This window comes from Pongo pygmaeus, chromosome 7, assembly GCF_028885625.2.
Source record: "Pongo pygmaeus isolate AG05252 chromosome 7, NHGRI_mPonPyg2-v2.0_pri, whole genome shotgun sequence".
Classification (NCBI taxonomy): Eukaryota; Metazoa; Chordata; class Mammalia; order Primates; family Hominidae; genus Pongo; species Pongo pygmaeus.
In genome coordinates, this window is record NC_072380.2 from 145898442 (window position 1) to 145923647 (window position 25206).

The 25206-nt window shown below is 45.6% G+C and overlaps 2 protein-coding genes across 3 annotated transcripts in view; one reads left to right on the forward strand and one right to left on the reverse strand.

Annotated features, from left to right (window-relative positions):
* Positions 1 to 25206, forward strand: part of TG (thyroglobulin) — a 279014-nt gene that overhangs the window by 166766 nt on the left and 87042 nt on the right. The window contains exon 41 of the mRNA XM_054499133.2: positions 7542 to 7744. Within this exon, the coding sequence (XP_054355108.2) occupies positions 7542 to 7744 (203 nt within the window). The remainder of the gene's footprint in view (positions 1 to 7541; positions 7745 to 25206) is intronic.
* Positions 13527 to 25206, reverse strand: part of SLA (Src like adaptor) — a 39080-nt gene continuing 27400 nt past the window's right edge. For both annotated transcript variants that reach the window (XM_054499135.2, XM_054499134.2), the window contains 3 exons: positions 22725 to 22856; positions 17746 to 17878; positions 13527 to 16479 (listed from right to left, as the gene is read on the reverse strand). In XM_054499135.2, coding sequence (XP_054355110.2) covers positions 16266 to 16479; positions 17746 to 17878; positions 22725 to 22856 — 479 coding nt within the window. In that variant the 3' untranslated portion in view covers positions 13527 to 16265. The remainder of the gene's footprint in view (positions 16480 to 17745; positions 17879 to 22724; positions 22857 to 25206) is intronic.

Genomic DNA, 25206 nt, shown 5'->3' on the forward strand with positions numbered 1-25206 from the left:
TTAAAGAGGAAATTGAGGCCCAAGAAGATTAGAAACCGGCTTAAGATTATACAGTCAGGGAACAGCAGGGCCAAGAATTGACTTGCCCTGAGCAACCCTAGGGGATGAGTTATATAGCTCTTCTGCCCACAGGGAAGCCATCTGATTTGGAATCAGGGCTGTATCAGTAAGGAGATTCTCACCTCCTTTTAATACTGGCCTCACTTGTGAACAATGGCCTGTTCCCTATCACAAACCTGTTGATCACCCCTTCTATGGCCTCCGTCTTCCCCACTGACTCCTAGGGCTGAAGTGAGCCCTGGACCAACCTAAACATCCTCCATCCACGTCTTTTCCTCCAGCTACCACCTGCAGCAGGGAAGGCATCAGCTGCAGTGGTCAGGGCAGAGTCACTGGCCTAGGAATCTGAAGAGCCCAGGGCCACCTCTGGCTGTGGACCCTCAGACAAAACCTTCCTTTTCACCCCGTCTCAGTCTTGTCCCCAGTAAAATGGGGATAATTTTACCTGACTTCCAAAGTTATGATGAGGCTTAAATGAGGTAATACATGTAAAAGGGTTTCAGAGACCTGAGTTTTGCACATCTTCGAGGATAGTGACTGCTTCATCTCTGTTTCCCAAGGGTCTCATTTAAGATCTGAGATATCCTATGTGCTAAGTGTGGCTGGGTGAATGGAAGATAGGTGGTCGGAATGACCAGCTGGACTAGAATGTGTGTGAATGTGTGGGGTAGGCGTCCAGCATGAGCAGAAACCTGGATGACCACATGGCATGAGGCCTTGGATGCTGCTAAGAAGGTTCTAGACATATGAAACGGGCAACAAGTTAAGGCAAATAACAACCAGATGTCTGTGTAGACTAGGATGAGAAACAGATTTCAGATTTTTTTGACGGGGAGCAGGGTCAGCTGGGAATCCAAGGACAGATATAGCTTCCCCTTTCCTGGCTGTGAGAGACCCCGGGTCCCTCCTTTGGCCTTTCCAAATCTCAGTTTTCTCGGTGGTAAAATAAGGAAAATTATCCCCACCCTCTTTCACATATATGTCGTGGTGAGAAGTGAATATGGTAACTGGGGTTTTGTGGAAGCTCTTTGGAGAGTATTTAAAGAATTATTCACATGTGAGTTTATTTTCCTCTTTGAAGAGGGAAACCTCTTTGCCTGGGTTTGCTTTCCTCTGTGTGAACACAAGACTGACCATAATTTGTGCCATTGGTAGCCCCTTCCTCTAGAGGCGGTGACATCAGGACTCACCCCAAGGAGCCTGGACCTGGGGAGATTTTCCCAGACATGGCTGTCTTGTTGGCTTAGAGCATTTCTAGACAGAAGAGAGTTTCCATATGTCGTCTGTCCCTCAGTGGGCGGGGGATTATGATTTCACAGAGTGTAATCTTCTTGAGAATTCATGTGCTTCTGGAGAGGCAAACTCATTTTGGCTGCTGGCAGGGGCAGCCTGTGGGAAGGAAACGGAAGCTTCCAGAACACCCAATCCCGCTCGTTCCTGACGTGCACCAAGCCTGCCTGTTCATTTTGCTCAAGGGAAAAACCATCAGCAAGAGGGAAGGAAAGTTACACTTATGGAGTGTGTCTGTCTTCACCAGATATTTCTCCTGGATTACCTCATCTATTTCTCACAGGAGATCTCTGAGGCCAGCAGGGAGCGGCCATTTCACTGATGGGTCAGCGGAGCTCAGTGAGGCTGAGAAATGTTATCACCACAGTCACAAGTGGCATCCTGTGCCTTAAACTCTGTTGGTGGAACAACAAGAAATACTGTAGTGCAGGCAGCTCCCTCAGATGGCTGGACACACCCTTTCGATATCCTGTTCTTCAGCTGTGCTGAACAGGGTCTGTCTTTCATGTTCATTTAGCCACAGGCCATTTTCTTTCTTTCTTTCTTTCTTTCTTTCTTTCTTTCTTTCTTTCTTTCTTTCTTTCTTTCTTTCTTTCTTTCTTTCTTTCTTTCTCTTTCTTTCTTTCTTTCTTTCTTTCTTTCTCTTTCTTTCTTTCTTTCTTTCTTTCTTTCTTTCTTTCTTTCTTTCTTTCTTTCTTTCTTTCTCTTTCTTTCTTTCTTTCCTTCCTTCCTTCCTTCCTTCCTTCCTTCCTTCTTTCTTTCCTTCTTTCTTTTTTTAATTTTACTTAAAGTTCTGGGATACATGTGCAGAACGTGCAGGTTTGTTACATAGGTATACATGTGCCATGGTGGTTTGCTGCACCTATCAACCTGTCATCTAGGTTTTAAGCCCCACATGCATTAGGTATTTGTCCCAATGCTCTCCTTCCCCTTGCCCCCCACCCCCCAACAGGCCCTGGTGTGTGTTGTTTCCCTCCCTGTGTCCATGTGTTCTCAGTGTTCAACTCCCACTTATGAATGAGAACATGTGGTGTTTGGTTTTCTGTTCCTGTGTTAGTTTGTTGAGAATGATGGCTTCCAGCTTCATCTATGTCCCTGCAAAGGACATGATCTCATTCTTTTTTATGGCTGCATAGTATTCCATGGTGTATATGTGCCACATTTTCTTTACCCAGTCTATCAGTGATGGGCGTTTGGGTTGGTTCCAAGTCTTTGCTATTGTAAATAGTGCTGCAATAAACATAAGTGTGCATGTGTCTTTATCGTAGAATGATTTGGTGATTCCTCAAAAATCTAGAACCAGAAATACCATTTGACCCAGCAATCTCATTACTGGGTATATACCCACAGGATTATAAATTATTCTACTAGAGAGACACAGGCCATTTTCTTTGCCTTCCTTCCTAGCCTGCCTCATGTGTCCCACATTCCCAAACTTCCAAGTCTCTCACATTGCACCTCCCTGCTCTTCAGCTGTGAGAGGGGAGCAAAGAAGTTCACATCCTCATCAAATCAATCAGGAAACTGAGGCACAGAGATAGGGAAAGGGCAGAGCAGCAGCAGCAGAGCCATGATGCAGATTCAGGCTTCCTGCTATGGAGGACCTGTCTCCCGCCTGCCTCAGGCAAGCTCAGAGACAGGACTGAGCCTGGCCCTGCAGAGGCCAACAGGAAGCAGGTGCTCACCTCCTGAAGCACAAAGGGGCCAGCCCTTGATCCCAGTTAATCCCTCAATAAGCCTGTGAAACTGGTGCAACCGTTCCCTCTTTCATATTTTTTAAATAATAGATTTTATTATTTAGACCTGTTTTAAGTTTATAGAAAAGTTGAGCAGAAAGGACAGAGAGTTCCCATACACTCCCTTCTCCCCCTCCTTCTTGCCCTGCTATTTATAAGATGCTTTGGTTGGACACATGTATTACACTTGATGAGCCGACGGTGGTGCATTATGATTTACTGAAGTCCACAGTTTACCTTGGGATTCGTCCTGTGTGTTGGATGCTCTCTAGGGTTTGTGGGTTGCCTGATGTCCTGGATCCACCGTTACAAGGTCCAACAGGATCATTTTGTTGCCCTCCAACTTTCCTGTGCTCCACCTCTTCATCTCTCCCTTTTTCCAGTTTAAGTCATTGAAAATTGCAGTTCAGAACATAGATTTGGAAAGAGCTGGTTATTTTGCATGCCAGCCTCAGCCTAGGATTCTGCAGGGAATGTGGCTTTGCATCTGAGCAGGATGGGGTCTGAGAGCTGCTCTGTGGCTCTGTGGGGCCAAAACTCTGAGCAGCTCCTTCCTTCCCCATCCCAGTGCAGGCTGCCTGTCTGTGAGCAGAAGATGCTAAGTCTTGCAGGGCGTCTCACGTGAGATGAAGTATGTGAGGACAAGCACCAGGACTCACCCATGTTCATTCCCTGCTTCTTCCTTAGACAGGGGCTCTTCCAAGGCAGGGCTGTGTTTTTATCATTTCCTGGACCAGTATCTAGCCAGTGGCTGGCACAGAGCTGCCTCCTGATCTCAGCAGTGGCAGCCCTGTCACTCACAGATCCAGGCTGAGCAGCCCCTCGTGAGCATCATCTCATTTGATAAATGTGTGCAGCATCTGCTGCTGTATCCCAGAGTGAAAACAGTCCCTGAGAGTCCCAGACTCCAGAGGTACTTTGTGAAAGAGACCGGAGGAAAATGAAAGCAGAAGCTCATGGCAGTCCTGAGGCCCACTAGACAAATGCATGCTCTCTGCTGAAAAAAGGCAAGCCCAGCCCAATGTTTAAAGGGAGTCTTGGTTCCTATGGATGTGAGCAGTTGGAAAGGAAGCAGTTGCTGGGTGAAGGGAGGCCATTTCCCCAAGCCTGGACCCTGTAGCAGGACAGACCCCAGGGGGCATCTGGCACCAAGTCATTGTTCCTCTCTGTCTGGCAAAGCAATGCAGTGAAGGGAACTGGGATGGTGGTGTCAGACGGGACACAGGAGGAGGGGCTGGACAAGGGGCCTATGGGCTCAGCAGGGTGTGGGAGCAGAGGAAATGTGCTTTGGCCAGGACACCAGACAGAAGGTCCGGCTGCCAACGGTAACCACACACACCATGACCTCATTGTCTCTGGGACACTTGGAGGCCTACTGAGCAGGTCTGCTGTCCTCTCTACCCAAAACAGGCTCAGAATGCTCCCGCAGTGGGTGCCCCCTCACAGGCAGGCTGGACACAAGGACACACTGCTAAGAGCGTCAGCAACATAATGTTAGAACCTAAACTTGTTCTATTTTATTAAAAATTAATCTTCTATGGTGCTTTATGACAAGCACTGTTCTGTTTCCCTTACAAGTAGTAACTAATTTACTCAACCTTATGAGGAAGTGCTATTATCATCCCCATTTTACAGATGGAGAAAATCAAAGCACACAAATATTAACTTGTCCAGGGCCCCTCAAGGCTGTACATGGTGGAGCTGGGACTGCAGCCGGCTGGTCTGGTTCCATGGCCACTACACTACACTGCCTCTTGTTGATGTTCTCTGGAAAGACCAGGGCGAGCCCAGAACAGTGCTAAGGGGTTTCTGTCAGATCGTTGAAGAGATCGAATGAACAAACAAGAGGCAATTCAACAATGAGGGAGCAGGTGAATGCCTGCTGGGTGCTCTGAGCAGAGGAATAGGAGCCAGGAGGTACGGTGCAGATCAGGGCGTGCGGCAGTGGATGGAGAAGAGTGTTAGCGCAGGCCTGGAGGGCTTCCATTCAGGTCAGTTCTCCCTGTGGGCAGCTGAGAGCAGTCCTCTGGTGTCTTGCCCCTGGGCCCGAGCCTCGAAGCACATCAGGAGGGGTAAAGAGTGTGCCTGTGGCATGACTGAGTGAGGTGGGACCTGAGGATGAGAAGAACTGGAGCTGAGACATACAGACTGCAGCAGAGGGTGCGGCCCCTGGGCAGTGATGGGGACCCAGACTGATGAGACAGCCTCATGGCACATCTTAGAAGGTCAGGAAAGCCAGGAAGAAGTTTGCACTTGATGCAGCAGGAATGAGAGAGGTATAAAGGCTTTTTGAACAGAGAAAGTTTCAGAAATAAAGCACTGAAATTTTTTAATGCACATCATATATTTTTCAACAAATGTTTATTGAATTGGGTTGAATATTAGGACATAATTCTGATTGTGAATTACGATTTGAGTCCCAACTTGATCTCAGATTCACTTCTTACATCTAAACAAGCTCATTCCCTCTAAAGTTTCAGTTTTTTCACCAGTAAAGGAAAAGGTTGGACTAGACACGTTGGACCGTAATTGCTTGGTAACTGCCTTTTGCATTTGTCTCTGAGGTTGTGTGTCCCTAGGGCTAGGTAGGATCTCTCTTGCTTTCTGCCTTACGTAGCATAGTGCCTGATACCAGCTGAAGCCCAATTCATACTTGTTTGATGAGTGGCCCCTTGAGCACATGCTCACCTCTGACCTCAGAAGTCTAGATCCCAGAAGTCAACATTGACCCTTTTCGTGTAGTGGGGAAAAAGCTGATACATGGGAAAGGAGAGTCAGGAACATTTCCTCTCCTCCTTGTGCCTGAAATACAGGCTGTGGATGTCACTTTCCAGATTTGCAGGACTTGGTCTCACTCAGTTGGTGCCCTGCTTTCCTGGGCTACCTGAGACCTTGGAGGAAACAAACACATTCATCCTAACAAATGGATCATATGAGCAATCCAGAAAGTTCACAGCGAGGATCATGTTCTACCAATGGCTTCACCAGTCCCAGAACACAAAATGCATTTGAAGAACTTCTGAACATCTCCACAGCTGGAAGAATAATTTGTGTCGTTAGGCACTCTGAGCTAAGTGGAGTGTTCAGGCAGGCTACAGACAAGAACACTCTGCTAAGAGCATCAGCAACATAATGTTAGAACTTAAACCTGTTCTATTTTATGAAAAATTAATCTTCCATAGTGCCTTATGACAAGCATTGTTCTGTTCCCTTTACAAATATTAACTGATTTAGTCAACAACCTTATGAGGAAGTGCTATTATCACTCCCGTTTTACAGTTGGGGAAAATCAAAGCACACAAACATGAACCTGTCCAGGGCCCCTCAAGGCTATAAATGGTGGAGCTGGGACCGCAGCCGGCTGGTCTGGCTCCATAGTGAGACCATGGTATTCTCTTCAACTTTGTGATTACTAGACTGGGGAATCAGGATGCAAGATTTTTCTGTTTTTTCTTTTCTTTTTTCCTATTTGGGAATATGGGGTCTCATCAGTAGTTTCTTGCTGGATGCTGAATCCTGTGAATCATAACTATGGTGCCTCATGGAGAAATGTGAGGGGTCTGGAGCTCGGGGAGTAGGCTGGGCCTCTGACACACACAGGACCATAACCAACATGTAGGTGGTAATGAAAGCCGTGGAACCTGATGAGGTTCCTTAGTGCCAATTCAGAAAGGAAGAATGGGAACCTCAGATGAGATGAGAATGAGATCTGGTGTTTCAAGGTCTGATAAAGAGGACAAGTCAGTGGAGTAGTTTGACAAGGATCTACTGAATTCACAAGACAACGAGAAGTGTATGTAGTGTCTCAAAAACCCAAGGAGAAGAGCATATTTTTGTTATACTTGTTTGTATTTAGATCATTTTATTTAAAAAAAAATAGTGCTGAGTTTTCAACAAATGTTAATTGGATTCTATGAAAATGGAAAGAGATCAATTCAGTTGCATGCTAATAAAGGCTTCAGATGATGAGGCGAGGGGAAGGGTGGGATCCAGAGCCCCAGCCTGGCCTGGCCATTGTCAGGGACAACCACTTGAAGGGGTCAAAGACATGGGGCAGAGAGTTCACCTCCTTCCCACTGATTGGCCAAGATGGTGGTGGACCTGAAGATGTGCTGCCTCTAATCTGACCAACTCCTCTCAGCTAATGACAGGGAAGCTGTGGCTCAGAGAGTTATAAGGACATGATCAAGGTCTCCTAGCTGGCAAAGGAGAGGTACAAGAACATGATCAAGGTCTCCTAGCTGGCTAGCATTCAGGCCTATGTGTGTCTGGTCTCAAGGCCCATGCTTCTCCACTGTTCCTCACTGTATTTGGAACCCACAGTCTCGACCTGTGAGGACAAGAGCCCAGAGCCCCTGGAGGGGCCACGTATATGCCTGCCATAGACAGTACCATGATTTTCAAATCCAAAGTTGCAAAGTCACAAAGGATAAAAGGCTTTCCTCTTTTCTGAAGGGTCTGGAGAGGTGAGTGGCAACTGGGGGCTGCTGGACCAGGTGGCGGCTCTGACCTGGGTGCAGACCCACATCCGAGGATTTGGCGGGGACCCTCGGCGCGTGTCCCTGGCAGCAGACCGTGGCGGGGCTGATGTGGCCAGCATCCACCTTCTCACGGCCAGGGCCACCAACTCCCAACTTTTCCGGAGAGCTGTGCTGATGGTAAGTGGTGTGTGTTCTACCTTCAGTCTTACTGCAGATGCGGCTGGGGGAGGTGGTTCTCCTGTGCTTCGAAAGTCTAGTTGGCTTCAATTGCTTGGGTTTCCCTTGTCCTTTGTCCTGAGTGTGGATGCTTCTTGGAGTTTTCCATGTATGTGTGATTCCACAATGCCGAAGAGCTCCCCTGACTTTTTTCCACTCATGTCTGAAGTGCTAAAAATTTTAGATGGTGAAGTGTTTCTATTTCCTGAGAGTGGTTCATTAGGATTTAGTGATCTGAACCATCTATTATCTCTCTTGTCAATGAATGACGGTAAAGAAGAGAACTCACTGTTTGCAGTTCTTCTGGATGGCCTGAAGTGCTGGCTACTTGAGGATGGTGATGATGGTATGAGGAGGAGGATGGTGGTGGTAATGATGATAATGATGATGGTGATGATACAATGATGTTGATAATGACAATGATTATGATGGAAAAAATAACCTGGTTGGCCACTGCATATGCCCTGTTATTTATTGATCTGTCATTGATTAGTTTCTAATTTTATGGCACATCCAATTGGTGCCAGATGTGCTGTGCAAGATGCTGGAAATGCCATGAAACATAATACATAACCCAATTCTTAGGAAGCTTGTCATTACTGGGGGTTGAGGGACAAATGCTTAAAGCAGATATTTATAAGAAGATCTTAGGGCAGCCCTAAGAGAAGGCCCCAGCCAAGCATAAGGGAAGGAGGGAGTTTGGATCAGCACGTCCCTTGAGGGGAGTGTCTGAGCCAAATGCTGAATGCTGGGTAGGCATTTACCTAGAGACAAAGTCCCGGCAACAGGGAAAGCTTGGAGGACAGAGCCCTGGTGGGGCAGCAGTGTGGAGGCAGAGATGAGCCAGACTGCCCTGAATAGCTTGGGTTTTATCCTGAGTCCATGGGGAGCCATCAGAGTGGTTTTGATTATTTATTTGTTTGCTTGTTTGTTTTGTTTTATGATTTTAACCATTTTAAGTGTTCTGTTCATTGGGATTAAGTACATTCCCAATGTTGTGCAACCGTTACTACTATCCATCGCCAGAACAGAACCTCTGTATCCATTAACACCCCCCATCTCCTCATTCTCTCAGCCCCTGGTAACCTCTACTCTACTTTCTGTCTCTATCCACTTGCCTGTTGTAGGTGCCTCATATTAGTGTAATCATGTAAGATTTGTCCTAATGTGTCTGGCTTATTTCCCTTAGCATAATGTCTTTAAGGTCCATCCATGTTGTAGCATGTGTCAGAATTTCTTTCCTTTTTATGGCTGCATAATGTTCCATTGTGCAGAGGGACCACATTTTGTTTATCCACTCATCTGTTGATGGACATTTGAATTCTACCTTTTGCCTATTGCGAACAATGCTGCTGTGAACATATGACCCATATGTGAACAATGGGTGTTCAGAAGGCCTTTAAGCAGGAAGGAAATGTGCTTAGAGCTGCCCTTCAGGACAACTTCTCTTAAAGCTGGGTAAAGAATGAATTTAAGAGGGGCAATGCTGGAGGCAAAGAAAGCAGTTAGGATACTGTAAAGCTACTCAAGTTAAGGAAAGATGGAGAACAATTAACTGTACCTCAGCCTTGCCCGACCTTTTAGGGATCAAAACTCTTGATCCTAGGAGGGTAGGAGAAGTGTCATTGTTTGGGTGCAACTGATGCTAGATCAGCATTGTCACCATTGCCAACAGAAAGCTGTGTCACCTGCCACGCATCTCTCTTCATCAGCCACAGGAGCCTTTCATGTTCCTTGGAGTTCATGCTCTGTTCTGGCTCATACAGGCAGTTTCCTTTGCATGGAACAGTTTTTCCCCATCCCCCTCTTTGCCTGCCCTACTTTTCCTTTAGAGAAGCCTTCCTGACTTTTCAGCCTAGAACTGAGCCCTCTTTTTATGGCTTGTGCTGCCTGTACGTCTCCTATGCAGCATTCACCAGGATTTCCAACAGCAAGTAATTGCTCTTAGTGCCAAAGCTGCTGCCTCACAAGACTGCAAGCTCCAGCTGAGCAGGGGCTGGGTGTGCCTTGCTCTCCACGGGACCCCGAGCACCCCACACAGTATATCTTAGAGTCTGTGGATGTGCCATAATGATTTTGGGGCAGCAATGAGCAGATGACTGGGGGAAGTTTCACTTGTTGCTCTCGGGGCCCCGGGCCCCACAGGATACACCAGCTCCCTCCCTTCCACCCCTTTCTTGTGAGTCTTGTCCTTTGATTCCAATTTTCTGCAATCTGTCCCTCTGAAGTTGATCCATCTCAGTGGCAGGAGAATTGAACACAAACATCTTTCAATTCCTGGTGTTGAAAACAAACCATCCTGCGTTGAATTGATCCTGGAGAGATTTCTCCAGGGCCCTTTCAAAAACCAGACACTCATTAGGACCCAGAAGATGCCAAAAATACCTTCCAATGGGCTCAGAAAGCAGATTTTTCTTTTTGAGGGTTTAAGTGTTTGGGGAATTTCAAACACTAATCTGTTTTAACAAATGGCAGTGTATTTAAAAATAAACCCTTCCATCTGTTTTAGTCATTTGGAAGTAGCTTTTACAACTGCTCCCAGCAGTCCTTGGGATGCATGTGAAATTATTTGGAATTGAGAGAACTAAAATACTTCAATATATTAGCAGTTCTTAAATGTGTTCTTTATCAACAGATGTTTGAGGAAATGAATATGAGTTGGCAGTTTATTCTGGGATAAAATCTTAAGTCTCTCTGCAAATCTTGGGGCCAGAACTGTTGAAACATTGGTCAAGGGAAACCCTGTGATGATAATGAATAACCTGTATTCATTCAGCACATTTGAGACCACAAAACACTTTCAGTGTCTTATCTCACAGATTCCTCGCACTGATTGGCATGGGGACTTTATTTTATTTTTCAATCTAGAGATGAGAAATTTGAGGCTCAGAGAGATTTAGTGACCTACCAAAGAACACACAGCAAGGAAGAAGATGCGTTAAGGACTAGAACTTAAAGCCAAGTCCTGTATTTCCCCACTCTATGATGCTGCCTCTCCAGGAATTTGGGACTCTCTTGGGGTCTCAAGGTGTAAGATAAAGAGCCGAAGCCTAAGATCAGATAGGCCTGCATGAAGATCCTGGTCTTGGAGAAAACACTTCACCTTGTATTCTTCACCTATCAAATCAAATCAGTGTGATGAATTGTATTTCCCAAGGTCTTGAGATGTTATCAGGACTTACGGTTTGCAAACTATCTTGCACAACACAGGAACTCAAGAAATCAAGCTCCTTCTTCCCTCTTCCCTTGCCAAGGGAAGGCAACTCCAGACGGAAGTATGTCCTCAGGTATTTCACCCATCCTGAGGCCAGGCTGGAGGATGAAGGATGACTTGTTGCAAACATGCATCCTGTGGCTGTGTCCCTGCACAGTCTTCAGACAGGGAAGGTCATGTCCTCTGTGGTATGATTCACGGACCCAGAAAACATTTCCCTTGCTGTTCTATGACAGCGCCCCAAGTCTGCATTCCTCAGGGTGAACTCCTGGCCTCAGGAATCAGCCTCAAGCTAAATTTTCTGGTCTTGTTTTTTCACTCCATTCCTGCATGAATCCTGCATGAATCCTACACTCTAGCCTCACTAGCTATCACCCTTCTGAGGAAATGCCATGCCTTCCTCCAGGCTTTTTTATCTCTGTTCTGTGTTCAGCATATCCAGTATCTACCTGGAAAGTTCCTGCTGTCCTTCAGGGCTCAGCTGGAATGAAGCCTCCAAGCCTTTCCTCATCTCTTGAAACAGAAGGAAAGAATCTCACCTTAGTGAAAACACTTATATGTAGCAATTCTTAGTAACTGTGCCTTATTTTACATGCTTATTATTTTTCTAACATCTCTCATTCCAATTCTACTATGACTAGGTGCTTGAAAACTTATATGAGTTTAATCCACTTAGTGTCTCCTTAACACTTAGCACAGCACTTGATTCAGAGACAGTGCTGAGTTCCACTAAAGTGATGAGAGAGATGGTGGTTTGGACTCAGAACACTGTTCTCTATTGTTTTTGCAGTATATCTCACAGTGTGAGCATGCTATGCTTGTCTATTTAGAATTCACCAAGATATTCATGAGTTTTGATGCTTCTACATATATTTTAGAATAAGCTTACTGAGGTTTTATTCTAATATTTTTGCTGGGAGTTTGAGTGACATAGACTTGGTCATTAATTTCAGAAAAAAATCTACATTGTAGTGGTGTTAAGCCTTGCATTCATGAATCAGGTAAACACTGTAACCATGAACATAGTATTTTTGCCTTGTTAGGTCTTTTTGTACAGTTTTGAACATGTTTTAATAAAAGTTTTGTGAAATCATTGTGAGGTAAGTTCCTACACATGCCATCATTTGGTTGGTATTGTGAATGCTGTCTTCTTTTCTATTGTATTTTCCAGTTTGAAAATACTAGTGTTAGGAAATAAGTGAATTCAGCAATTTGCTGAGCTGTTTTGTCACGTCTAGTGCTTTGCCTGTTGGTTTCTTTGGGTTTTCTATGAAGTTTCCTCATTATTCTGCAAGTAATGGCAGGTTTATTTCTATACCTATTGAAGCAAAATGCTCAGTTGGTATAAGAAGGAGACCCAGTACTAAAGCAGCTTAGTGGATAAAAAGTTCCTTTTTTTTTTTTTTCTTTCTCTGTCTCATAACATCTGCCAAGGTAGGCAGTCCAGGTGTCTCTGGAACACTCAGGGCTCTGGTTTCTTCTGGATATTTCTCTGCCATTTCTTAAGGCCTTCCTCATCTGTAGGGTTGAGTTTGGGCTGCCAGGGGTTCCAGATAGTAGGGAGGGGATGGAGAGGAAGGAGGACCACACCTGCCGTCTTAGGGCTTTGCTGGCAAGGGGCACACTCCCTCTTTAGGTATGGGTACAAGCAGAACTGCGTTTGATTTGCTTTCATTCTCCATCATCTTTCTTGATCATGCTTGTTCATATTTTTATCACATTAGTCTACTTAAACAATGTTTTGCTTTTTAAAGTCTTCTCTATGGCTGTGTTTTCAGAAGTCTATTTCACTTATGTCTTTTTGTTATCTTCTACCTTCTTCCCATTTCCTTGGTTATCTGTTGTTCCTTTAGCTTCTTAAGTTGAAAGTTAATCTTATTACTTTCGTTCTTTGTTTCCTGATCAATTTCTTTCAAGCAATAATTTACCTTCTATCAGCTACACCCATGACATTTTGAAAAGTAGCAATATGTCATTTATTTATAATATTTTATTTATTGCATTATTTTCTTCTTAACCTAAGGATTTGTTTTTTAGACTTTAGATCCTTAGAATTTTTAAATTTTTATTCATCATTTTGGAATTTGATTTCCAATTTTATTGCTTTATTATCATAGAGCATGAATTGGAAGATGCTGACTCTGAAATTTATTAGTACTTTCTCTGTGACCTAATACATTATCCGTTTGTTGGCAGAAAAGTTATATAGTGTTATCAAAATCTACCTACCTATTTATTTATTTACTTATCTTTGCTTACTGTATCAGTTTCTGAGATTTGTATATTAAAGTCTCCAAATAAAATTATTGATCTATTTGTCCTTGTCGCAGTTGCTTAATATATTCTGAAACTATATCATCCTATTAACATAAGTTGCAATCATTGTTTCTTCTTAATGTTTTGTTCCTTTTGCACATCTCTCTTTGCCATTATGTAATTTATTTTCACCTTAAATCCCATTTTGTCTCAAAATGCACCACAGGTTTTCCTTTTGTTCATTTTTGCATTAAAATTTTTTGCCCCTTTATTTTCAAACTTTGTGTGTCAATAGACAATACAATGCTGGAATTTTAAAGATTTGTCCTCCACACAGCATGATCTTTTAAACATATCAGTGAAATGATCTTACCCCCTACTTGGATCCTTTCAATGGCTCCTCATGTCTCCTAGAATGGACCCTATGCCATCCCCTACCCTCTAGGGCCCTGCAGGACCTTCCTGATACTTCCTAAGTACACTCCCTCCTTCCCTAGCTCCCTCAGTCTGACCACCCTGCCTTCTTTTAGCTCCTTCAGCATGCAGTCTTGCTCCTCCTGCCTGCAGGAATTGCCCCGTTATTCCTGCTGACTCCATACACTTCCTAGATCTTTACATGGCTGTTTGCCGCTCATCTTTCAGGCCTCAGCCCAAACATTGCCTCTGCTTGGAGGCCTTTCCTAAGCCTGGACCTGAAGGATGTCCTGCCTGCCAGGCGACTGCTTGGAGCCTGCCCTCATCCTCATCACCATCATTACCAAGCATCTTGTTTATTTATGATGTCAAGCTCCATGATATCAGAGACCTCATCTGGTTTTCATTGCTATAGCCCCAGTACCTGAGCAGTGTCTATTTAGTAGGTGTCCAGAAATATCTGCAGAAAGAAATTCTTGGAAGAATGAATAGCGCAGCTATCACAAGTAATGTGCAGAAAATCTAGGCGGGATGTTTTTATAACAATCGTTCAGAATTTGGTCTTTCCTTCAATCCCTTAGGCCCTTCTTCAAGTTTCATAAGATACCCCCCAGAGTCATACAATCTGGTTTTTTCTTAAGGCCGCACCTAAAGAAGATGCTGAGCTGCTAACTGGCACCAGATTTCTCTGGGTGATCTTTGCTCCTCTCTCTCTAGTTGCACGTTTATTTGAAAATTTGAAACCCACTGAGCTTCTGAATGAACCACCCATCCTCCTCAACCCAGAAACTCTCCCTATGTGCCAAGGGTTAAATATTTATTAGGTTTATTTTAATCAGGAATAAATACATGACTTAGCAAAGTGTAATGCTTCCCACTTAGAAATCCCTCTGGATGCTCCCCAAACGTTCCAATCACATTCGTCACAACGGAAAACAACACATAAGATACTGTGCAGACATCTGGAGTTCAGGGGGTCACCCTGCCTTATGCAGGAAGTCAATGTCCACAGTGTTACATTCATTTCTCATACATTGGCTGGTTCCTTTGAAATAGCCTTTTGGAATTGTTGGGGAAACCACAGATGTCTCCTTGTATAAACACACTAGAATCTATGATACAGAAAATCGTGTAACTGCACATACACATAACACTAGCACGATGAGCTCAGATGAATGGAATGCTTATGTGAGCAGACAGACAGGGAGAGATACTGCAAGCATGTTCCCCTCCTTCCCCAGGATCCCTTTGAAACAGGGAAACATGAGTCATAGATTCATCTGCAGCCCACTCTCTTCCTAGCAGGATTTGGTTGGGAGCTTCTCCTTCTCTGGCTATACATTGTGTTTTCTCCCTTGTCTCTTAAAATTATGCATGACATCATTAATCCACTTGGACTCCCCATCTTTCCTGGAGCTCAGCATTTTTCCTCATATGGATGCCAGACCCTTCTTAGAATAAAGTACCGGGTGAGTTAATTCTTTAGACTGTATCCATTTCTTTTTTTAAAAAAATCCAGCTATTCTTACTTACCTGATCCAGCCAGCCCTTCCACTCTGAAGAGCAGCTGGAAAATGAGCTCCTGAGTGTCCCTCACCTGTCTCCAATTCCATCCTAAGCCATGAGCTGATTTCTCTTTTTACACATTTGTTTATACATTTTTTTCCCTGTCTACACTGTGAACACCTCTGTTGGGGGTTAAGACTTATGCATCTTTTTTTTTTTTTGGCCTGCCTGACACCTTACACAGGACTTAATGCAATACCTATTCAGGCAATAAATGAATACTTGATGCATTCACACAGGCAAGAATCCCAGCATCCCAGAGAAGGTCTGTCTGCGCTGCAAAGCCATGGCTTCAGACATCAGGGAAGCTGGTGCAGTTCTAGGCTTGCCTCCTCGATTTCCCTGCCAGCAGCCTTCCTCTCTCTCATTCTTCTGGCCCTCTGCAGAATCAGGGAGGCCATCTGACCTCCACCCACATGGCTTTGGTGCAGGAGCAGGCCAAAGGTATCTCCCAATTGGAGGCTAAGAGGTCCTTTGGGCTAATGTTTAGTGTCATGAAGTTCCTTTAGAAAGAGAGGAAAGCATACCAGAAGTCCCTATGTATTAGTTAAAGTAGTTCCATTCAGGGCACCCATCTGCAAACCCAGGCCTTCTGCCAGGACACAGCTTTTGCTTCCTCTCCCTCTTAGCCTTGCCCATACAGAATTTCTCTCCAATGACCTCGGAGTGTAACTGTCTGGACAGGTCCAGTTCCTTGGAGAGCAGTCCTGGTGCCCTTTCTTGTGAGAGTGGCTTTGTCCTTCCCACACACATGACGTGTGTGTACGTACATGCTGGGCTCTTCCAAGCATTGCCCGACATGTCATGATCCAATGTTTCGTGATGCCACAGCCCTGATCAGACACCAGGGAGGGTTTCCTTTGGTCACGATGTGGATAGAGAAGATGCGAATTTCAGTCTCCATGTGGCTTATCTTGGCTTCTAAAATACGTGAGGTTCCCGGGGATTAGGGAACCTCGCTTTTCGCAAGATCCCAGGCAGTAGTTGGAACTTCTGTTCCTTTTGGGCATGAACCATTGTGTCTGTTCTTGGCTAGTCCTCAAAGTAAGGTGGTGATGAGAAGAATGAGCTCTTTCTCTTGCTGCCACCGTACATCAGGGAGACGCTTTTCTTCTTTCGATCAAAGGAGGTGTTGTCCTCACTGGTCAGGGACAGGTAAGAGGCAATGCTCTCTCGAAGGCCATAGCTGAAAAGGGACTCGTCTACCCCAAGCGGGTTCTCTGTTCCCTCGGGGTCCTCCTGCAGTCTGTGGGCCAGAAGAAAAGGCAGTAGAGAAAGGGGAAAAAAAGAGAGTCATAGAGAGAGGAGGGGATAAAGTCATAGAGAGAGGAGGGCAAGACAATGAGAACAGGAGGAAAAGAGAAAAATCCTGGTGAGTATTTCTCTAGCTTATTATTATTTTTCTTTATTTATTGTTAAGATGGAGTCTTGCTCTGTTGCCCAGGCTGGAGTGCAGTGGTGCAATCTCTGCTCACTGCAACTTCTGCCTCCCAGGCTCAAGCGATTCTCCCTGCTTAGCCTCCCGAGTAGCTGGGATTACAAGCATCCACCACCACACCCAGCTAATTTTTTGTATTTTGAGTAGAGACAGGGTTTCACCATGTTGGCCAGGCTGGTCTCAAACTCCTGACCTCAGGTGATCTGCCCACCTCAGCCTCCCAAAGTGCTGAGGTTACAGGCGTGACCCACCGCGCCTGGCCCTAACTTACTATTCTAATTATTACCCTAACCTATTACTCTAACTACTCTAACTGCAATTATTCTAACCCATTATTTTAATTCTGGTTCTTACATTTGTGGGCCGTGTGATCTTGGACAAATCAGTGAACCCGTCTGAACTGCTCTTTTCTTGGATGGCTGACACTTCCAACTGTAAATTTTAGTAAAAATTAATTTTTCTTATTTACAAGAAAGAGCAGTTTTCTTCATGTCTCGCATAATTTTGATCTCTGATTTTCTTTGATTTGCCAATGGGATGTCTGGATTGATACTGAATTATTAAGATAACCCACCAATCCCAAACTACAGCTATCCTTTAAAATTCATTGGCTGACAATGGAATAAACAGAACAAATCCATGAAAGTTTTTTTCTCTTAGAAAAAACAAAGAAGTCACTGTAGGATTCTGCTGATGTGTTTAAGCTTTGTGAGTGGGTTTTAAATAATATTAAATTTACACAGGATGTGTTACTTTCTAGGATCCTAACAATTAGGAAAGGAAAAGTGGTATATTTCAGCTGAGTGTATACTGCTAGCATAGAATAAGGACTCAGTAAATGTTTGCAGAAACAGGGGGAGCTGCCACACACCTCGTGAGGCCTGAAGCTGCCCCTGCACCCAGGGATTCCCTTGGTCTGCACTTGTGTGGGGTGCTCACCCCCAGTTTCAGCAGGGCTGGCTGACTCTGGCCATGGTTTTCATGTGCTCGGCACACACACTGTTTTGTGCTCACATGTTCACAGAGCACTTGCATGCACGCACACACATACACACACACATACACCATACTCACCTGGACACTCTCCTCCAGTCCACAGTCTTCTGACGCAAGGTGACAGGTGAGCTGGAGGCCCTCACGGCTGGAGCAGCCGTGCTTTGTGTCAGGCAGGGCGTGGTGAGCACACAGCACAGGCCATCAGCCACCTCTGAGGAGGGAAGCAGACAGCCGGTCAGGGACCCTGGGGACGCCTCAGCCAGTGTGGGGCTCAGGCCTGAGACACCCTCCAGTGCAGCTCCCTGGCTGCTGCCATGGGGAACTGGGCCTGAGATTTCAAAGGGGCATGGTAGGTAGTGACAATGCTGAAAGTCATGCGCCCAGCTGTTTGAGAAATGTAAGCGTGCCCTGGTATACTCTGAACTTAGCCAGGCACGGGCAGAGAGACAGGTTTAAGATCCAGTATCAACCAAGCTTGGGTTTGAATTTTAGCTTTACCCCAATAATAAATTACCAAGAACTTCTCTGAGCTTTCCTTTCCTCAATTGCAGAATGAAAGAAATGAGGCAACAAGTGAGTGCCTGCAGAAGCCACAGCCTTCCAGGGTTTCCCGCAAATGCCCAGTGAATTAACCTCACAGGGTGTGAGAATGGGGCTGCATACAGCGCTGATCCCCCAAGTTGTGCATTTAGAATGGAACAGGTGGACTAAATACATCTCTAGGAAGAAAGATAAAAGAAACAATGAAAGAAGGAAGGAAAGGAAGGAGGGAGCAGAGGAGGAATGAAAGAGGGCGAGGAGGAAAAGCAAAGGTGAGAGGGAGGAGGAAGAGGAGGAGGTGAAAATATCACAAAAAGCAGAAGACACAGGAAGGGAGGGAAGAGAAAACAAAGATAAAGAGGGCAAAGAGAGAATGCAGACAAAGAATGAAGACAATCTCTCTTTCACTCTAGAAGCTCATGCACAAAAAGAATAAAAGTTAAATAGACCCGTTTCTTTTTTCTCTTGTATGAAAATCTCTGTATAAAATGCCTGACTCTCAGGATCCCCCATCTTTCCAGGCACATTACGATGTAGCTTCTGTATCTTGGAAGGCTTCTCCCTAGCCCATGTTATCATGAGAAAGACTTGATTCTACTGTACTCAGCCATCTTAGAGATTGAGGAAATTCTGCACAGTCTTATGCAGGCTGAAAACCCCAGTGCTTCTCCTGTGCCCCAGGAGGAGATGATGTGGGCAAGGGGATGAGGTGCCACTGGCCTCCGGCAGGACTAAGCCACCCCGGCCTCAGAGCCAATCCACCACCAGGTTTACAAAAGCACATCACACCTCTGACAGGCCCCACTTCCCATCGGATTTATGGAGTGCTCTCTGGAGCATCCTTGCCAAAGAACAAAAGGAATTTGTAGCGGAAGAAGCACACTCAGCCTGTCACAGGGCGGGCAAGCCAGGAAGACCTTGTTTCATGGTTTTCAGTCTGACTTCAACTGTGAACTCAAATGTCCACCCACACAGGTGCCCTTGGAGAAATGGGAGGTGAGACCATGAATTTAGAGGGAGATTTAATTGAGTGGGAATCTGAAATAATGACCTGTCATGGGTTGGAAATTGAAATGACCTCCCAGGATATGAGGTGAGGAAGACGAAGTCAGATGCAAAGGCTGGAGAGATCAGCTGCAGTGTGCAGCACAGGCAGGGGACACTCCTTGAGTGTCCTTCCTTAGACAGGTTAATACTCAGGGTGAAAAATACATTTTGACAAAGAGCAAAAGAACCACCACTCATAAGCACATAACATGAGCCCAGCACTGAGCTAGCCTCACCCCCTGGATCTCATTGAGGCCTTGATCAGCTTGTGGTCAGTTTGTTTATTTTTTTAGACGGAGTCTTGCTCTGCCGCCAGGCTGGAGTGCAGTGGTGCGATCTTGGCTCATTGCAACCTCCGCCTCCCAGGTTCAAGCGATTCTCCTGCCTCAGCCTCCCGAGTAGCTGGGATTACAGTTGTGTGCCACCACGCCTGGCTAATTTTTTGTATTTCTAGTGGAGATGGAGTTTCACCATGTTGGCCAGGATGGTCTCAATCTCCTGACCTCGTGATCCACCTACCTTGGCCTCCCAAAGTGCTGGGATTACAGACGTGAGCCACCACACCTGGCCGTCAGTGTTTTTATACCCATTTTGGGGAGGGAAAAACTGGGCATCCGAGGTGAAGTAACTTACTCAGGGCCGTAGAAATGTGACCAAAATCAATCTTATTGACTCATTCTAAAAGCAACTCATTGCCTCTTAAATGAAGGAGAAAGACATCCTCCAGCTGTCTCTTGGGTTCAGACCCCCTGGTCTAATTCACCCCTGTCTGCGTGGCTCATCAGAATGCACACTCCTCTGCACCTTTAGGGTCCAACACCTCTATACTGAAGGGTTCCTAGACCCTCAAGGTCCCCAGCCCTTGATTTTCCCAGCCATATTTTAGAATTCGTTTATGCCCCATGCACTCTGTTCTCTCAGTAACCACCATGCATGATATACTTTAGGTGCCACATTTTTCACATGCATCTTTTTTTTTTTTAATTGGACTAGCGGCAATCCTGTGAAGATTATTGCATTTTAATCCCCATGTTGTAAATAAAAAAATTGAGCCTCCAAGATGCCAAGTAATTTGCCTAAAGGCATCATGATAAAAATTATAAGCAACCTGTTGCTAGATGTCTATTCAAACCCCTGGTGCACAATTCCTCTCATTTTGTGTCTTTTTTTTTGGTGAGGTGGAGTCTTGCTCTGTCGCCCAGGCTGAAGTACAGTGACACTATCTCAGCTCACTGCAACCTCTGCCTCCCGGGTTCAAGCAATTCCCCTGCCTCAGCCTTCCGAATAGTTGGGATTACAGGCGCCCACCACCACACCTGGCTAATTTTTGTATTTTTAGTACAGACGGGGTTTCACCATGTTCGTCAGACTAGCCTCAAACTCCTGACCTCAGGCGATCTGCCCACCTCAGCCTCCCAAAGTGCTGGAATTACAGGCGTGACCCACCATGCCCGGCCCATTCTGTGTCTTTAGAATGAATCCAGTGGAGATAAAAGTGGCCATGTGGCTTCCACCTGGGGTTTCTCAAGGGGCATAGGAAGCACTTCAGGTTTTTACCCTTTTCAGTTATTCACAGAGGTGAACAGATGACTGTAATCCATTGAGTAGTTCGATGACCAGGAACATACCGCGGGAAGGCGCCAGTGCTGCACTGGGGTGAGATATTCCCCATGGTCAAGAAGCAGCAGGTAGATTTGGGTATTTCTGGCCTGGTAGCTTCATGGCCTCATGATCCCTAGAAGCTTTGCTAGGACAGCATCCTTCTCATGTTTGCTTTTGTCTATGCAAAACTTATGGTCTCCACACCCCCTCCGATTGTTGTTATTAAAAGCCAAATACCACAACCAACCTTTTCTCATAACCAATATAAGTTGACTGTTTCCAGGACTCCCTTCCTCTTTCGTTTTTACCTGGCTGCTAAGTTTTCGGATATCACAAGTAATATGTGTTATCATTTATTTTGCGTCTGCTATGTGACAGGCTATGCTGAATGCACTACATGAACAATTGTGTTTAATAATCACCTGCTAGAAGCCCATATTCACCCACTTCCCATACATGGGGACCCCAAGTTCTGAGGGGTAGCTGACCTTGCCCAAGGCCTCACAAGGTGCAGATCTGAGCTTGGACCTGCCTCTCCTGAGCAGCCATTTTTGCCTCATGCCCCACTGCTTCTCGTGGGCCAGCTGTGATAACCAAAGCCCTGTGGACCCATTTCTCCTTGAAATGCACTTTGCTTGCTCAGTTCAAGAGCCCATATACAAGAGAATGCCAACAAAGTTGCCCCAGCGTGTGAGGTCAAGCATCCTGAACCCAAAAGGGGGAAGATGCTGTCAAAGCAAAAGCAACCTCTTCCTTTCCTCCCTCCAGTATGCAGAGGAAGTGGGGAGGACGGCAATGTTCCGCTGGGTAAAAGTGGCTGGCATAATGGGAGCTCACGGTTATGGGCCAGGCACCCTCCCCACTTTCCATGAACTAATTCTGTGGATCCTCACGGTGTCCTTGGGAGGGGGAACTACTAGTGTCTGCCTGGCACAGATGAAGAAAGTGAGACACAAACAGTCAACCTCAGGCTGCCCAGCTAACAGTGAGTGGATCTGGGATAGAAACAGAGCTTCCAGAGTGGGTTTTTGGAAATGTAGCATTTAGCCAGCTGTTCACAATTTGTCCCTTTCCTGTAGGGTAAAGTTCCGATTCCTGAGCTGACGTTTGGGCCTTTCACAGTATAACTCAACTTTCTCTCTCTGGCAGTATCCTACACTCTTCCAGCCACCACACCACATGATGCTTGCTTTATCTCAGTGGATGCTCCCCATCTTATCAGCCTGGGAGAATTCAGACCTCTCTCCTGGGTCTGTGAAGGTCACAAAAATGAATTAAATGTAATTCTTAGTCTTTAGGAGCCTGTTGAGGAACACAGCCTAGCACACAATTAACCAGGCTACGTTGAAGCATGATCAGAATGCTGGGAAAGAAACCCTTAGCATGCTCTGAGCACAGCAAAGACAGGTAGCCACTGCTAACTCCTATAGCTTCATCGCAGAGGCGATTCATATTGGCCTTGAAGGCCAATGAGGATTTTGACAAGCAGAAAAGGGGAAATGAGTGGCACTCTAGAACAAAACCCCAGAGGCTTGAATATGTATGGCCCACTTAAGGATGTGCAAGCTGGTTGCAGTTGTGAATTTAGGCACAACCTAACTTGTTTAATGTACATGTTGAGAGAGTGCAAATTTGAGATTAGCTGCATTTTACTTATTAAGGCAACATGCGCAGGCAGTCTGTTTCAGCCTGAAATTTACAGTCTGAATTAACAAGAGAGCATATCATGAAGGCAGCATAGGCAGAAAACAAGAGTAAATCACTGCATTTATTGGTGACCCCTCTGCATTCCAGATGGATGGCGCTGCAGAGCAATTAGCTAAGAGGGGTCCCACCATCACAATCACTCCAGATTGAATGTCTCTTACCAGAATAGTGGTTCACCAGGTCCTCCAGGCACTGGAAGGTGAGCCTCGGGGAAATGTAGTACCAGTTGTTGGGCAGACGGAAAATGCGGTAATGCTTTACCTGCCTGTGTCTCACCGACAGTGAATAAAACCCTGCAGGAGGTGGAGGATATGTCAGTGGGCTCCACCTGTCCTCACCCCAAGGCACCCAGCTAACCAGCCCACCACTACTGAAGCAGGGAGACCTGCCCACCCTTGGGATACAACAGTGATGCCAGGACGCAGCCTCTCCCTCCACTAGACCCTTCTCTGTTAGATGTTGCTTCCCGTTAGAGACTGCAGGAGTGTATTATTGTGTCAAAGCAGATGTGTTCATCATATGGTCCTTACAGGTTTTCAGGAACACAGGTTTCATCCTCTTTGCTTTTTTTTTTTTTTTTTGAGTCTGGGTCTTGCTCTGTCACCCAGACTGGAGTGCAGTGGCGCCATCTCAGCTCACTGCAACCTCCATATCCTGGGCTCAAGGGATCCAGCCTCCAGAGTAGCTGGGACTACAGGCATGCGCCACCACGCCCAGCTAATTCTTTTATTTTTTGTAGAGATGCGGTTTTGCTACATTGCCCAGGCTGGTCTTGAACTCCTGGACTCAAGTGATCCGCCCACCTCGGCCTCCCAAAGTGCTGGGATTACAGGCCTGAGCTACCATGCCAGGCCTCATCCTCTTTGCTGTTTGAGGCAAACACAGTTGGGGTGCTTCCACATCCTGAGGCCAAATGGAATGACTGTAGTTTGGTTGCAACCTGTAGCTCCAGGATCCATGGTCGTTTTTGACTCCTTCCCGAGTACTCTCCAAGATGTGATCCCTACTGTTTTTCTCTTTTAGCCCCTGTCCCACCAATGCTGCCACAGCACACATTTGAGGGGGGTCCTTGCAGTTATGCTCCCTCTTTCTTTGTCTATACTCTCTCTGACTTATGCTTAGTCTTCTCAGAAATCGGGAGAAGTTGAGTCATCTTTCTGGGTATCCGTAAGAACCATGTGAAAGGCGGGTTACTGCTCCTTAAATCTCATTAGAGCAATGACCTGATATGGGTTAGTAAGAGTAGAACCGTGGGCATGTGCCTCGATTTCCTCAAATGCAAAATGGGAGACTTGGATGTAGGCCATGTTTCAGGGTCCTCTCTTGCTCTGGGGTTCCAGGAGTGGAAAACACCCAAGAGACAGAGGAGAAAGGGAGCTGATTGATTATTTGCTATCTCTGCTGGACAGGGCTAAGCAATTGCCATGAAATCTCTATTAATTCTCAGAAAGATCATAGGAGGTATTGCCCCCAATTATTTTAAAGATGGGAAAACAGAGGCCTAGAGCCCCTATGGGATATGGCCAGAGGCATGGAGCTTGGAAATGCCATCCTGGGGTGTGACCCTTGTCCTCAGCATATCCCTCACAGTGCTCCAGGCCTACTGTGAGTCAACCCAGCGTGAGCCTTCCCGTAAGGTCAGCAGAACTGAGAGTGTGGTAAGCAGACCGAGGGTAGCAAGTGAAACACTGTCAGAGCTTTGCATACCCAAGGTGGGGCTGCCACACCCACCCAGCCCCAGCACAATGGCACGTCTGCCTGATGACATCTTTATTTTTAGATGAGCTACGGCACCCACCCTGGGTTCTTCCTCCCTTTGGCCAGGCCAGCTTAGGAGTTTCTTTCTGAGTCAGGGCATCCTACCTCCGGGGACCTCTAGGACAGGTACAGGATGTTTTGCTTTTGCGTTGATCTTTCTGTCCCCCAGCATATTTGGGTTTTTTAGAGAAAAGTTGATCTCGGATTTTTTTTAAATCATGTATATGTGATCCCTGGTTTCTGAAAGCAAGGCTGATGCTCATTTTGGTGAAGCGCTCTAGCACCAGGTGGCTTTGGCACTTATTAGGTGCATGGGAAGTACTCTCAGATAGTGTGTTTTCTCTTCTTTGATATTGAATGTACAAGAAGCAAGCCAAGAACTTGAAGATACCTTCTGAATTTTAAAAAAGTTATTATTATTATTCAGTCTGGGAAAATCCTAGCTGTTAAGTATTTGGGGATAAACACGGTACTCTCCTACTGTAAAGCTCATGGTCTAGATCAGGGAGCCGAGGCTTAGAGAGAGAGAAGCAGTAACTTAGTAATTTGTAAGGCTAAAATTGGAACTTGGGACCCTTGCTTTGAAGCATGACAAAAAGCTCACTCTATTTGTGTTTTTACTGCGGTACTTAATGCATATGATGCAAGGAAATTGTAATGCTAGAGATGATGGTGACTGTGTGAGAGGACACATCTGATTCTCTGAGCTGTCTGATTTAGTTACAGAGCACAGAGGAAACTGATATCGGGACTGTCTGTGCAGCAAGAGCAACACAAATATTATTACATTTGAATCTCACCACACCCTTACAAGGGAGGGGTGTTCTCTCCATTTCACAGATGAGAAAACTGAGTTCAGACAAATCAGTCACAGAGCTTGAGAGC